At 45.2% G+C, this 15,000-nt stretch overlaps 1 protein-coding gene across 1 annotated transcript in view; it reads right to left on the bottom strand.

The window, feature by feature from the left end:
- casq2 (calsequestrin 2) overlaps positions 1-10,885 on the bottom strand; it is an 11,479-nt gene extending 594 nt beyond the window's left edge. Inside the window, exons 1-11 of the mRNA XM_080838335.1 lie at positions 10,344-10,885; positions 7,520-7,604; positions 6,997-7,097; positions 6,676-6,787; positions 4,894-4,967; positions 3,739-3,869; positions 2,678-2,723; positions 982-1,036; positions 681-781; positions 475-549; positions 1-378 (exon numbers count right to left, since the gene is read on the bottom strand). The exon at positions 1-378 is cut by the window's left edge and continues 594 nt beyond it. Coding sequence (XP_080694461.1) covers positions 67-378; positions 475-549; positions 681-781; positions 982-1,036; positions 2,678-2,723; positions 3,739-3,869; positions 4,894-4,967; positions 6,676-6,787; positions 6,997-7,097; positions 7,520-7,604; positions 10,344-10,583 — 1,332 coding nt within the window. The 5' untranslated portion in view covers positions 10,584-10,885 and the 3' untranslated portion in view covers positions 1-66. The remainder of the gene's footprint in view (positions 379-474; positions 550-680; positions 782-981; positions 1,037-2,677; positions 2,724-3,738; positions 3,870-4,893; positions 4,968-6,675; positions 6,788-6,996; positions 7,098-7,519; positions 7,605-10,343) is intronic.
- Positions 10,886-15,000: the final 4,115 nt, after the last annotated feature.

Below are 15,000 nucleotides of genomic sequence, written 5' to 3'. Positions count from 1 at the left end.
ATTCTGTCCTCATTGAACTGGGTTGTCTTGATGTTACTGAAACTTATAGAATAACCAGAGGAAAAACTATTCATCATCGTCATCGTCATCGTCATCATCGTCATCGTCATCATCGTCATCATCGTCATCATCGTCGTCATCATCATCGTCATCATCGTCGTCATCATCATCATCAGCAGCATTGTCATCATCATCGTCGTCATCATCATCATCATCGTCATCATCGTCATCATCATCATCGTCATCATCATCGTCATCATCATCATCATCGTCCTCAGTGTTAACTTTGCCTGAGAGCACATCCTCAATCCAGTCCTCCAGCTCTTCAGCTGTGGGCAGATCTGCATCATCATCCATCTCCATCCAAATGCTGTCCGCCTGCAAGGGGGGGGGGGGGTATCAGAGGTCAAATAGCTGCTTCCCTGTGCCATTACCCAGCATTCATAGCGTGAGGCAGTAGTTGTGAGTACTCACATCAGTCACGTTGACCACACCCATCTGAGGGCTGAAGAGGTCGACCTTAAAGGTCTTTTCCCAATAGGGGATCAGCTGGACAAACACAGAAGGAGACAGTAGTTTAATGTACAGATAAATGTCAATTAAATGTCAAAAGATTATAAATATGATATCTTTCATATAAATGTACTGCTCAGATATGTGACTAAAATTCTGTTCCTGACCAGTGGGAAGTCGTCAGGGTCGATCCACACAATGCTGAGGCCTGGGAGGTGGGTGTTATCTCTGGCCACTTCTTTCAGGACCTCAAGGAACTCATAGCCATCTGTCAATCAGAACCACAGAGGTAAGAGGCATTTTCCTTCATTGATGCCCGTTAAATTCTGTTATTTTCTATTTATTTGATATGAATCAATTGACTTATTTGTGGTATGAGATGTTTAGTTATTTGAAATGTGTAATTTTAGTGGTTGGATTGGCGCATTAGATTTAATTTCATATGACATGTAAAATGTACGTATTTACCAGGGTCTTCTTCCTCTGCAAAGGCCACAATATGAACGCCATCCATGTCGTCCTCCTAAAATGAGCATCATTTCTCATTGAGTTTTCCAGAGAATGTGACTGCAAATGTCATGATATTTTCTGCATTAGAAAAATATGGGGCACCAAGTCTAACAGATTATTTCATCTACAGAGGGCATTCTGTGCTACACCATACTGCCTTTTGTCCACGAAAAACGCATACACCCTAGCATTGTGTCCACGTTCTTCTGAAAAGAGAACCCATGGCTGTTTGCTACCCTGGCAACAATCAGCGTGAAAGCGATATTCGACAGAAACTGCAAATTTGACTAAAAATGACTTTACAAAAAAACTTACAAATGTGATTACTATAGGTTGAACGAACACGGATGTCCAAATAGAGTAACGTTACTCATGCCCATCCCTAGCTACTAGCTATGTATCTATCTTATGGAAAATAAAACATTCACCTGTTTTAGAAGAGTTTATTCAATTTTGTGACAATGGATGTGATCCAAATTTGCCAGCATTAGACACTCTCTCCTCTCTCTGCCTTTCTTCCTCTGGCTCTTCCTCTTTAAGTCTCCTTTTATTCAGGAGAATAATGGATTTTCAACATTTCTCATGACTCACTGGATCTCAAAGATGTTCACTCCCAATAGCATAGAATAATTATCATAAGTCATTAGACTGCTGTGCAGTGCCAGTTATAGGCTGAATCCCATTTCTCCCGCTACCCCTTCGTCTTTCCCCTTCCCCTCCGTTTTGCGCGTTCATGTGGAGGGGTAGGGCTGTCCCAATTCACGTTAAGACAGAGGGGTAGGGGAAGGGGAAGCGCTTTCTACCGCTCCAAACGAAGATTTTCCGAGGGCACACTTCAAACGGAGGGGTAGACTGATTTCCCTCAATGCATTGCGAACCCGTGATCATTAAAGAAAAAACATCGCGCGAGTCCATTTAAAAATGTCGGAAACAGCAGGGAAAGCATCACACAAATGAAAGTATTTTCTTTGCAATTCATGATTTTAAAACTTGTTTGATGAAATGTTGCATTGTGTAAATAACAGCTGCAGGCGCCATGTTTGTTTATGTCTGGTGAGTGACAGCTGTCGCTCTCCGGTAACGTAACTGCCGACGCTTCGTACTGATGACGTACGTAATTGTTGAAGTGCTATCCCAATTCGAAGGGCTAGCGTTTCAACCCCTTCCGCTACCGCTCCGTTTGAAAAAGCGAAGGCGAAGGGGTAGGGGTAAGGGTAGGGGTAGAGATGAGAAATGGGATTGGGCCATAGACTGTCATGTTCGCACTGTGCAACTCAGTGTGTCTGTATAGCAGTTTTAGACTAATCCACAAAGTTTCAGAATTCAGCATCACTGAACAACTCCTTACCTCATGGGCTTTATTACTTAACGTACGTGGACACAAAACAAACGTCTTTGTGTTTTTTGTGAACAAAAGGCATTATGGCATTACATATTTTCATAATAAATGAATGCCTGTCGTAGCACAGAATGCGCTGTGTGTTACACTTGCCACCCCATAGAACAACGGCTAAGGACTTTACTGGATTCTACAACAATATTTACACTTTTAATGAGAATCTTTGCATTCATGAATCTATCCATCCATGCACATGTCTGTGCGAATTAAATACAAATATGAAAATTTTAAGAATGGTTTGGTCAAGATTCTCACCCAGGTCTCGAACATGTCCTCAGGCCGCAGTTTTCTCAGTGTTGCTCTAGATACAGAGCAAAATAATCATTGGATGTCACTTCATTACTTTACTCTTCCATCTTCTGCACTACCACTACACACCCACAGAGGGAGGTCAGCAAACTGGCCCCAGGATATTTGCCCTGCTTGTTGGTTTCGGTCTATACACTGGCAGTCCTACATAGAGTGCTTACAGTGTTTCTGTGTGAGATGAGTACTTAAGACATATGGAAAATCCCCTTAGACCTATAGTAAGTAAGTTAGTAAGACTTTATTTATATAGCACATTTCGTACAAGAGTTGCAATTCAAAGTGCCTATAGTCACACTCCTGTAGCCCTATAGACACACTCCTGTAGCCCTATAGACACACTCATGTAGACCTATAGACACACTCCTGTAGACCTATAGACACACTCCTGTAGACCAATAGAAACACTCCTGTAGCCCTATAGACACACTCCTGTAGCCCTATAGACACACTCCTGTAGACCTATAGAAACACTCCTGTAGCCCTATAGACACACTCATGTAGACCTATAGACACACTCATATAGACACACTCCTGTAGACCTATAGACACACTCATGTAGACCTATAGACACACTCATATAGACACACTCCTGTAGACCTATAGAAACACTCCTGTAGCCCTATGGACACACTCCTGTAGACCTATAGACACACTCATGTAGACCTATAGACACACTCCTATAGACACACTCCTGTAGCCATATAGACACACTCCTATAGACACACTCCTGTAGCCCTAAATACACTCTCCTGTAGCCCTATAGATACTCCTGTATAGACCTTGGTGAAATCGTACCGCCTATGTTCAGCCCTATAGACACACTCCTATATACACACTCCTGTAGCCCTACTGACACACTCCTATAGACACACTCATGTAACCCTGTAGACACTCTCCTGTAGCCCTGTAGACACACTCCTACAGACCTATAGATACTCCTGTAGACCTAAAGACACACTCCTGTAGCCCTAAAGATACTCCTGTATACTCCTGTGGTGAAATCGTACCGCCTATGTTCAGTGATGAAGGCCACAATCTCCTCTTCAGAGTTGGGCTTGTCAGGAATGGTCATGGGATCCTCCATGAAGGGCTCATAGAAGTCCACCTCATTCATCTTCAGGGTCAGAGGTTTGGCCACCTACAGCGACACACAGCACCCAATTAGAGTCCTGCTCATTCCACTCAGTGCATAGCATCAGTGCTAAATGAATAAGCAGTCACACTTTCTATGAATTAGGTAAGCACAATGTGCTATAAATGCAGTCATAAAGGTTCATAAGACATTAGTCATGTTTTTTAAGGATTTTAACTGCATGACGAACATCTGTGTAACTGTCTGTATGCATTCACAATTACACACATGAATGCAATGCTCTATGATAAGGCTCTATAGAACGCACTGCCATAATGCATCTGTTGGTTTTCTGATTGAAAGAGCATAGATGCATTCACACTTTCTATGAGTTAGGGAACCATGATGAACCATGATGTGGTATACTCAAGCAGATCCCCCCTAATGGTCCCCCCTTATGTGCCGTGGTTCTGCTTAAGGTTCCCTCCTTACTAACGGATTTTTTTCTTGCCCCTGTTGCCATTGTGCTTGCACTAAGGGGGTTCAGGCTCTGGGCTCTCTAAAGCGCCTTGAGACAATTGTATTGTTATGGTGCTATATACATAAAATTGAATTGAATACATGTTCATAAGACATTCGTTATTTTTTGTAAGGATTTTAACATACATGTACTTGTCTGTATGCATTCATAATTGCACACATGAAATGCAACGCTTTATAGAACAAACTACTCATAATTTTATTATATTATTTCTGTACCTCTCCAAAACATGATTTGACATTTGAGTCCAACTTAAGGCAATGTTATGAGCCGGTATAAATGTTCATATGCTATGTTGAAGGCTTCTGTCAAGTGTTCTAAGCATACTGAATTCATACATAATGCAGTTAAGAAAAGAGAGATTGGAGTCAGACTATCCTTGTTCAAGGATACAAATGGAGTCATTTTCTTCAAGACCATCCTTGTTCCAGGATACAAACGGAGATGTTAAACTGAGCTCCTTATAATGTACTACTGCAATGTGGGTTTAAGATTAATCTTGGGGATCTGCTTTACTTGTATCAAGAGTCAATCTCCTAATTTACTCACTGATTTCTCAAAGGTGGCAAAAAATTTGATGGTAGGTTGGAACTGCTCTGCTGCCTCTTTGAAAGCAAGGAAATCTGAAGAGAGGAGTATAGGCAACAACAGAAGACAGGAGAGGAGAAGAAAGGAGGAGAGTGGAGACGAAAAGAGGAGAGAGGAGAGGAGGAGAGAGAAAAAGGGGAGGAGAGGAGACGAGAGAAGAGGGGAGGAGAGGAGACGAGAGGAGACGAGGGGAGATAGGTGGAGAGGAGAGGAGGGGAGGAGACGAGACGAGACGAGAGGAGATGAGGGGAGAGGAGATAGAAGGAGAGGAGAGGAGATAGGTGGAGAGGAGAGGAGGGGAGGAGACGAGACGAGACGAGAGGAGATGAGGGGAGAGGAGATAGAAGGAGAGGAGAGGAGATAGGTGGAGAGGAGAGGAGGGGAGAAGAGATAAGACCAAAGGAGATGACAGGAGATGAGAGCAGACGAGAGGAGACAAAAGGAGAGCGGAATAGAAGAGAAGAGTAGAGAGATGAGAAGATGGATAGAGGAGAGAGATGAGGGGGGGGGGGGGGTTGTTTGTAGGATGTGATTGGACCAGGTGTGGTGAAAAGAAAAGAGAGAAAAAAAAGTGGAGAACAAGTAGCAGAGGACAGGAGATCACAGGGGTGAAGAAAAGGAAACGGAAAAAAGACAGTGAGGCAAGAGGAGAATGTGATGGAGGAAAAAAGATGACAGGTGGAAACAGATGGGATGACAAGAGAGAAGATAGAGGTAGAGATGAAGAGACGAAAGGAAAAAAGTTACAAGTTACAATGGAGGAACAGAAAATGTTATATATATTTATAAATGTGCCTGACTGCGATGCCTGATTACACCCTAGCCAGGACATTTCTGCTTCTACACAGACGGCGAGTCACCCAGGCCACATCAGGGCGGCAATCAGCCACTGTCTGCGTTCCCTTTCTCTAATAGACCCACTGTGTTTGATTCCCCTTGACAGCAGCTATTTAAAGTTAACCTTTCGTCTCCATGGGAGCTGAGCTAGGCAGCCATTAGCCTTTTACCATTTAGTGAAATGGTTATGGGCCTCAGCGTAAGCCTGGGGAGGAATGCCAGCTTTACATGGAGTCAGGGAGAGGGAACAGAAATAGGCAACCTTTGACCCTGTGTACTGCAGATCTCTAAGCCAATCACAGCTCTTTCTCAGACATGACACTACATGGAAATAGAATGTGTAGAACTGGCAAGGTCTAGAGTTCTGTAGTCAATTTACATGCCAGAGATAACGGCGTTCGGTCAGGAATGTTTCTTGTGTATAAGCATAGATATTCTTAGCAGTATGAGGTACACAGACTAGATGTGTGTACTATGTGTGACAATTAAAAACAAAATGTCTTCATTCGTCTGAACTTGATTATTTGTGTCCATGTGTGTCCATCTAGACTATTTTGCTGTACAGTGGTAGCGCACTGGGGGGACACTTAGACTAAACAGAGTTTGACTTTATAAGTTGAGAGAGTGGAAAACAAACTGTTGCAGCTGAGGTAAGTCTTAGTAAGTCCATGGTGAAGAAGTGGTTTTAAATGCTACATGACGGTCATATACAATCTTGTAAATGTACTTTGTGAGCACACACTCTCACACACACATACACATACACATACACATACACACACACTCACACATACATACAGTGCCAAAAACACACTTCCTTATCTGCATACACACTCACAACAGGACACACACACACACACACACACTCAGAATAGGACACACACATTCTCTCTAAATAAGACTCACGCTCAGACTGTTGGTTTTTGAAGTATCCAATAAGCCGGATTTCGTCCTCCATACGATCAAATGCTTTTAATTCAAGCGCATTATCAATCACTTCTACTGGGTCCTCCAGTAACTGTGAGAACAAACAAAAGAAAGAGAGAAAGAGAGAGAGCAGGAGAGAGATAAAGCATGTATTTGACATTCATCCTCTCTTTTCCTTGATTAATTCCCTTTTCTGTGCTTTGAATCAGGAAAACCACCATGAGTACAGAGAGCCTAGAGACAGGGGTGGATAACCGGGGTATCTTAAGACATGTAAGACATGTAAGGCATGTAACTCACGTCTAAAAGGAACTCCACCAGGACATTAGCGGAGAGCATCCCGTCAAACTCAATCACGCGGTCAGCCTTGAAGATGTAAACACTCCCCTCCTCGTCCAGGCCTAAAAGCACAGGGGAATGAGCGGACGCCGGGAGAAGAGCGGCACACACGAGGGTGGAATGGAAGGACGTGGAATGTTACAGAACACAATGCAAAACAATCAGTCAGAACGAAAATGAATGGAACTCAACAGAAAACAAATTACAAATGTTTTTTTTTTGTGCATGTGTGTGTGTGTGTGTGTGTGTGTGTGTGTGCGTGTGTGTGTGTGTGTGTGTGTGTGTGTGTGTGTGTGTGTGTGTGTGTGTGTGTGTGTGTGTGTGTGTGTGTTTGTGTGTGTGTGTGTATGTGTGTGTGTGAGAGAGAGAGAGAGAGAGGTAAACACCAATTTCAACAGAATAATTGTCCTTTGTGAAAGTCGGGGATAGTGCTTTTTATTTTGGACACACTGACACAGCTATTCCATGGCTGAAGCCAGCTTACCGAGTTTCTTAGCAACCTTGGCGTCTTTGTGGGAATCGACCATGCCAAAGCCAATGTTCTTCACTTCCAAGACCTGGGCAGCCAGCTGTTCAACACACAGAGCAGACCAGGAGGCATCAGAGGCTGTCATCAGACTGATGCCCTTAATCCTAAGGCGTTTTGACATTTACTTGTTTTTTCAGTGTTTGAGACAGACTAATGCACAAACAGTATGAGATGGCAATGGCAGACTGTAGATTTGTGGTCTGCACATGTAGTAAAATGCTGTTTGCTGGGTAAAGTAAGAATAGAAGAGTCTCTGTCTATATCAGGAGTCACAACCACCTCAGAGTACAAATATGATGCCTCACCCACAATGTCTATTCTAAACTGGCACAAATCATTCAGAAGATGGATATTGCGTTGTTCTTCATAGGCATTTTTGCAAAGCAGTCTGCACATCTTCACAATGTCCCAGCAGTCTACCTGCTAGTATCTGCATCTCGTAAGCATCCACTCTCTCCAAATACAAGATCAGCCAAACTAATCTCAAAGTAAGCATTGTAAAATGTTTCTGTGTTTTTGACCATGGTATGTGTCAGGTACGTGACTGCTTTCAGAGTTGCAACAGTTACCACCATGCAGAGAGAACACGGCTGTCTTCCGTCGTCAGCTGTGGATTTCTGTCACCAAAGAAAGTGACACATTGTATAAAAAGGTCCCGTGCATAATAGCAAGCAGATCCATGTGAGGCAGGAGGCAGCAATAAGGTGACAAAGTGGGTGGCTTACAATGCCAATGTTAACTCTTTGGGAGAGGACAGAGACATTAAATAATACTTTCCAAGGAGATTGCTCTCTATAAATACTGCCAGAGAGACCTCTGAAGTCACTGTGGTGTGAAACTGCCGTACAAAAGACACCAAAAGAACAGTACAGTTCTAAGAATACGGCTGTCAGGTCTCCCTGGACAGCACCTGATTGGAATATAAATTAAGAATAGAATGGTCTGGTATGGTGTCCTCGTCTCTATTCGTCAGCCTCTCTGGCACTTTCACAGAGACAGAAAGAAGGGTGTTGATGGATGTGTGAATATTTTTAGTGGTTTGATTCTGGGTTACTGCCTTTGTTGCCCTTAGCTCAGCAACTTGCTGAAGTTCTCTCATTTCTCACTCCCTGCACCCTTACACATTACGTCGAGGCTATTTCATGTAAGGGAGAAGCACACTGTGGCATACTGCTGTCAAGGTGAAAGCCACAGGTGTCATCATGACCATTACGAGCATGTCACTCCTATACAGTGTGAGAGCAAAGACCACTCCTCATGCAGCAAGTCATAGAGTTCTAGCTCCGTCATATCTTCTCAATATTTATGAAAGCTGTTCTGCGGGTCAGTTGGCTAGTGTGTGAGCTAGAATCGGCCAGAGTACACTGAAGAGTTTTTTCTTTATCGGTTTGTGTCTAACACCCAATTAGAAACCACTCATGTTATCACTTGAGCGCATGAAACTTGTGCTCTTGAGATTTATTTCCAGCCCGACCGAGCGAAACGTGAGACCGCACGAAGCTCAAGGCCAGTAACTCTTGTGGGCAGACAGCTGGGCCGCTCTCACACTCACGGGTGGGACAGAGAAGGGATAATATACAGTAACACATCCCAGCAAAACTGTCCTCATGGCATTGCACTGGTGCGTCCTGAAGCCTGGGATGAAATTGGCTGCCCCATGTCGCTGCTAAGCACTGATTATGAAGTGATTTGGGAGGCTGGATGGTTAATGCCGGGGCGTCCTTGGAAATTATGTACAGTATGAGTGAGGAGGAGGTTGTGGGGGGTGTCTGGTTTCAGATGGGGAGGCACTGTAAGATGAATTTGGCAGGGACTGCTATAGGACACAGACGCACACACACACACACACACACACACACACACACACACACACACACGCACACACACACAAACAAACACACACACACACACACACGTGAATTAGAATAAATTGAAGGAGATGACAGCAGAGGAGAAAGACAAACCATTGATGACCTTGGCAGCAGCATACATATACTCTTACACACACACACACACACACACACACAAGTAGACCCAGTATGGTGCATCAAACACCATTGCACACTATTAGCCAGTGATATGTTAGCATTGCTAGCCATGGCCATTGTTTTCTACAGGCCTGTGGGCACCTCTAAATGCACAGCTAAATCTACAAGACACACTGTGACAACGCACAATAATCTGAATTAATTAAATGTACCAGACTTTCTATGTTTATAGATCAGGCTAATGAGGCTGTGTTATCTGGGCACCCAGTGGAGCATTCACAAACACTGCTAATGGAACTCATTTTTCACCCACAAATGACTCCAGTGTCTATTTCTGCACTAGAGTCTCCTGTTGTATGTCACTATATTGTTAGCGGCTAGGCTCCAGCTAGCGCTTGGGTGGCATACAGTGACAGATCTTCTACTTTACACAACAATTTTCTGGGCTCCTACTCTAACCTCAGTGTAAACACATGTGATTCTCAAGACTAACAAATTCCCTGTCATGAATCAAACTCTAATCCAAGATTGCTTTTGCTACTATTGCCTCCCTACAATACACCCAAATAAGGCCCTTCTCAGCCTCTCAACTTTATGTTATTCAGCCACAAAAATCCATAAATCCTCTCTAAGTTACATTCGTACACGTCTACCCCACTGCTCTCCTTCTCGTGTTTCATGTCAGCCATCTTCTCTTACCAAACTAGCTCCTTCTCTTACCCCACTAGCTTCTTGTCTTACCCCACTACCTCCTTCTCCTCCCCTCCTCCCCTCACCCTTCTCTACCGTACCTCCAGGACGAGCTCGGTCATCTGGAACTGTTTCTGCAGCGTCTTCCCGGTGGGTGGTGGGGCATGATAGAGCAGGCACAGCATGTCATATTTCTTTATGGCCTTCTTGTAGTTCTTGTCGTCTACGTCCAGGACGCGGTCCTTTCCGTCGTAGCGGGGGAACTCCAGGCCTTTCTCGGCAGCCGGGCAGAGGGGCGCCACACACAGGCAAGAGAAGAGGAGCAGCCACTGGGTCTTCATCCTCTCTTCTGCTTCCGCTGGGGATGTCCAGCCAGCTCACCACGAAAAAACTAAACGTGAAGAAGCAGACACCTTACACCGATCACACTCTTCAGAACGTGGCTGAAGTGTAGAAGGAAACACTAATTCTCCAAGTAGAATGAAAAACCTAGTCAAATATAAGATGGTGTCCCCGGCGCACAGGGGGCTGTTGTCTTGATCAAGTGGTGTCCTGCCCGTTTGACAGCAGCGTCTCCTCTGTGTTTCTGGCCTTGCGTTAGGACCTGTAGCCCCGCTTCTCCTCTCTCGTTCCCTGTGTCCCTCTCCTCACCGAAGACAAAGAGAAAGACGTATCCAGGACCCAGGCTCCGGGACAGGGGGAGAGGTGGCAGAAGGACGGGATACCTTACATAGTAGCGCCCCCCTCTCTCCCTCTCCTCCCCCCCCCCCCCCCACCCCTCTCCCCCATCAGCACTGGGCCTTTTTTAGGAGCCCAGTTGTTTTGGGGCTAAAAATAGCATCGAGGGACACTGAAGAGCTGGACAGGCTGAGCTGGAAGACCTGTGAAAGGGTTTCGGCTGGACTTCATGCCACAGGGGTTTATTGTGAATGACCTGCAGCATGGGCGTTGTTAGGCCTGGACATCAGAGAAGAATAGAAAATAATTTTAAAAAGAATAGCCCCATGCTAGGTCACCTCAATATGGTATCATTGACAAAAATGCAATGTCATTCAGGCGGAAGATCTACTTCAAACTACTTGGCATTTTGTGTGAGCAAGAGAGAGAAAGAGAGAGAGGGTGAGTGACAGCAGACCGTTACCAGGGCTTGTCATTGTTAGCCTCTGGTGGGAGCTAGCTAGCTATTTCACTGAGGAAAGACTTGAAGGCTGTGGATATAAGAAGCTTTTTCAAAGGGAAAAAGGATGAAGGCAATAAGGTGCAGGCGAGGCTCGAGGAGGTGGAGGAGGTGGAGGAGGAGTTATCTCCTGTTGTTGACCAAAAGGGAATGAAATGATGACGTGGTTTAGACTCAACTGTAATATCTCCCAGTTTGATGGCGAGCTCCAGAAAAACACTCTTTATGGGCCTTGGTAAACCTCAGTTTGGCTGGCATTGAAAAATGTATTTCTGACTAAAAAGAGGGTAACCTATGGCAATGACCTGGGTCAGCGTGATAAAAGTGCTTTTACATAGACAAGCAGTGTGATATAATGGATGAGGTCATCAGATAGACGAAATGAGGTCTGTAGGCTTACTGTTTCTGTCTCAAACTGCGTGAAAATGGTGCATGTACAGTTTTAAGGGGGAGGATGACCCCTGACCCTCCTTCAGGTCTGGCCAACGCCTCTGGTCAGCAGTCTGACAAAGGAAATGGACTGTATGACTAAAGAGAGGGGAGGATTAGTCTTATGATTTCTTTTCTTTTTTCATCTTTAAAAGGGGCGTTAAGCTGACAAAATGGCATGAGGTACATATGTAACTATGACCAGAATTGGATGGTAGTATTATCACTGGCAATATCTTCCAGCACCTAACCATCAGCTAAAGTGCAAATGACTGCTCCTAGAAGCCCACAGAGCATGGCCAGTGGACCATCTAAACATACTGTGTCAGTGGTAGCTGTGTTATTGGCAGACAAAGTTGTACCAATGGGCTTTGGTCTAAGGGCAGACAGGACAAAAATAACTATGTGTGTATGTGTGTATGTGCGTGTGTGTGTGCGTGTGCGTGTTTGCAAGCGTATATGCGTGTGCGTGTGCGTGTGCGTGTGTGTATGTGTGTGTGTGTGTGTGAGTGTGTGTGTGTGTGTGTAGGGAAAATGACATGGGGGGCTATTGTACACTGGGTGTAACTGGACACTGGATGCAGGGAATCGTGTTGGGTTGGGAGGTGGAAGGAAGCAGGCAGCTGGTCATACATTTCTACAGTCAGTGTGAGCGCTCAGATAAAGGCTCACTAAGCACATTTATACACTCCCACCACAACAGTATTACATCTCAGAATCATGAATGGGAATACCACGCAATGTGTCCTACCTGATATACTGTCACCCCTTCCCCTCTCTCTCTCTCTCTATCTCTCTCTCTCTCTCTCTCTCACACACACACACATGGGTTGGACAGACACTGTAAATAGCGTTGCACTTAGCCATCTCCATAGAGACCAGGGACCAATGAACTCCTTAACTGGGATGTGTAAGAGGAGGAGGAGCTGCACAAGGAGAGATGCTTCATATGGCTTGACCCTTGACCTTGACGGATGACCTTTGGCTGGCTCCCCAGGCAACAAACTCGCAACCAGACAGCTGCACACCTCTTCATTACATAAGGAGATGCCTTTGAGTATGGTGTCATTCATTTATTAGTCATTAATTGCTGAAAAGGCAGTTGCCATTTTGTGTGTGCAGAAGTTATAAGTATGGCAGATGTTAAAAGTATGGCATTTTATTGTAAACAAATTGAAACAAACAGTAATGTATTGACTCTGCATTCAAAATTGCTCCAATGATAGCGGTCAGTTCTTCACAGTTAGACCTTTTTTGGCACATTCCCAATAGTTCAAGTGCAATGAAATATGTGAGGAATCAGGGTTTTGATGTACTGCCTTAACACAAATGTACCAGTGGCCGTCCATACCCTATGTGTGATGTGACTACTCTGCACTGTCGGACCCTAACACGTATCTGTCAGGTTGCTGGTGAGCCGGTGCTAAGGGGTAATACGATCCCGTTGATCCACTTCGTTGGTCCATTGTTAGAAAGGACCCGTCAAGGCCAAGAGTGAGTGGGAGTGAGAGGTGTTTGATTACAAGTGCAGCATTGCTCAGTGCTGGCCCTGCCGGCTCTACTGGCAGAAGGCTGGGATCTACCCAGGGCCGTGGAAAACAATGCACACATTAAAGCTCCCCTGTGAAGCACAGGACACAACCATGCAATGCACACAGAAAGGCTGACCTGTTTTCACCTATATTTTTTCGTTTACCTTGAGTGACCAGGAAAGAGAGACAGAGAGAACAACACAAAGAAAGAGAGAGGGAAAGAGACTGCGTGTGGATGGGGTGGGGTGGGGTGAGCCAGTGTGTCTCTCTGTGCGAAAGTGTGTGTGTCTGTGTGTGAGTGAGAGAAAGAGAGAGAGAGAGAGAGAGAGAGAGAGAGAGAGAAAGATGTACTGTATGTGTGCCTGCACTCATTGTTAAACTCTGGGTAAAAGACAGCCAAGTGTTATTTCCATCTTGTTAACTTCTGCTGGCCATGTATTCATTCATTATGCCCTCACTGTGTTTCCAGAAGACTATTTACCATCACGTCTCCAAAGACAAACTTGCCAAACTGTCAGCAATCCCCCCCCCCCTTCTCTTCCCAGTTCAGGTTTCCCCCTCCTCCCTTCAGGAGATGACATGAAGGAGCACAGGTGGGGTTACTCAAGCATGCCCAGCATGATGGAAGAAGATGATACTGTCAGAAGTGGCCAGAAAGCACTTCTTCTCCTCCTCCCCCTCCCCCTCTTCCTCCCCCTCTTCCTCCCCCTCCCCCTCTTCCTCCTCTGTCTCCTCCTTCAGCATTCACTTTGCCCACCTGACACTCCAGACCACTGCTCCAGGGCTGGGCAGCAGACAACTACAGTGAAAACGGGGATAACAGAACTTGGATTGGACTTGGGAAGAGATTTCTCTGGCCTATGAACTTTACAGGGGTTTACTAAGATCAAGGGTGACACCTAGTGGACAAAAGACTATGAGGTCCAGCAGTTTGCCGTGTGATTTCTGAACCTCAGCGCAGGTTAGAGATAATAAGTAATTTTGTCCAGTCTTGCCTTAATAGAAGCACTTATATTAAATCACCAGTTACTCTACAGCAAGGTTCACTTTCCCAGTCTGAGATCACACAGTAAGGACTAATTCATTATATAAACTCAAAGTGTCCATTTCAAGGGGGTAGAAAACGAGTGCATGATTGATGACGGCCTCAGTGTTTGATTAAAGGAATGCCACATCAGATAACCCCGGGCTAGTCCCCATTGAAGGTGGCAGTGCGTGTCTTTTTCTTTGGAAGGTCGTGTTTCTTTCGTGGCCATTTCCTCCTTGGCACCGACGCGGGTGTCGTCGACTTGGCGGACACCGTATCAGGTGGCATAACTAGGAGTTAATACTATCACACGCACTCGCACACTCAACACACTCGAGACGCTGGCAACCACCACACTTGGTGTCCAGGGGAGAGGATGGCATTCTGTTGAAACCGCATAGAACACCAGCACCAGACGGGTTGAAGGTGCCGGCGCTGACATTCTATATGAGAGGGGGTGAGGGGACGGGGGGCCAGGGGGGCCCCACCTGGCAACCACTGCAACCCAAAGGCTGTCAAAAGTCTCCATCACCAAGGTGTTGGATAAACCTTTTGGGAAATGATCTTGTCATCACTATGTGTGTATGTGTGCA

Source organism: Sprattus sprattus (assembly GCF_963457725.1).
Source record: "Sprattus sprattus genome assembly, chromosome: 5".
Taxonomy (NCBI): Eukaryota; Metazoa; Chordata; class Actinopteri; order Clupeiformes; family Clupeidae; genus Sprattus; species Sprattus sprattus.
The sequence above is the reverse complement of the archived record's forward strand: the minus strand, read 5'-3'. Positions and strand labels throughout refer to the sequence as shown.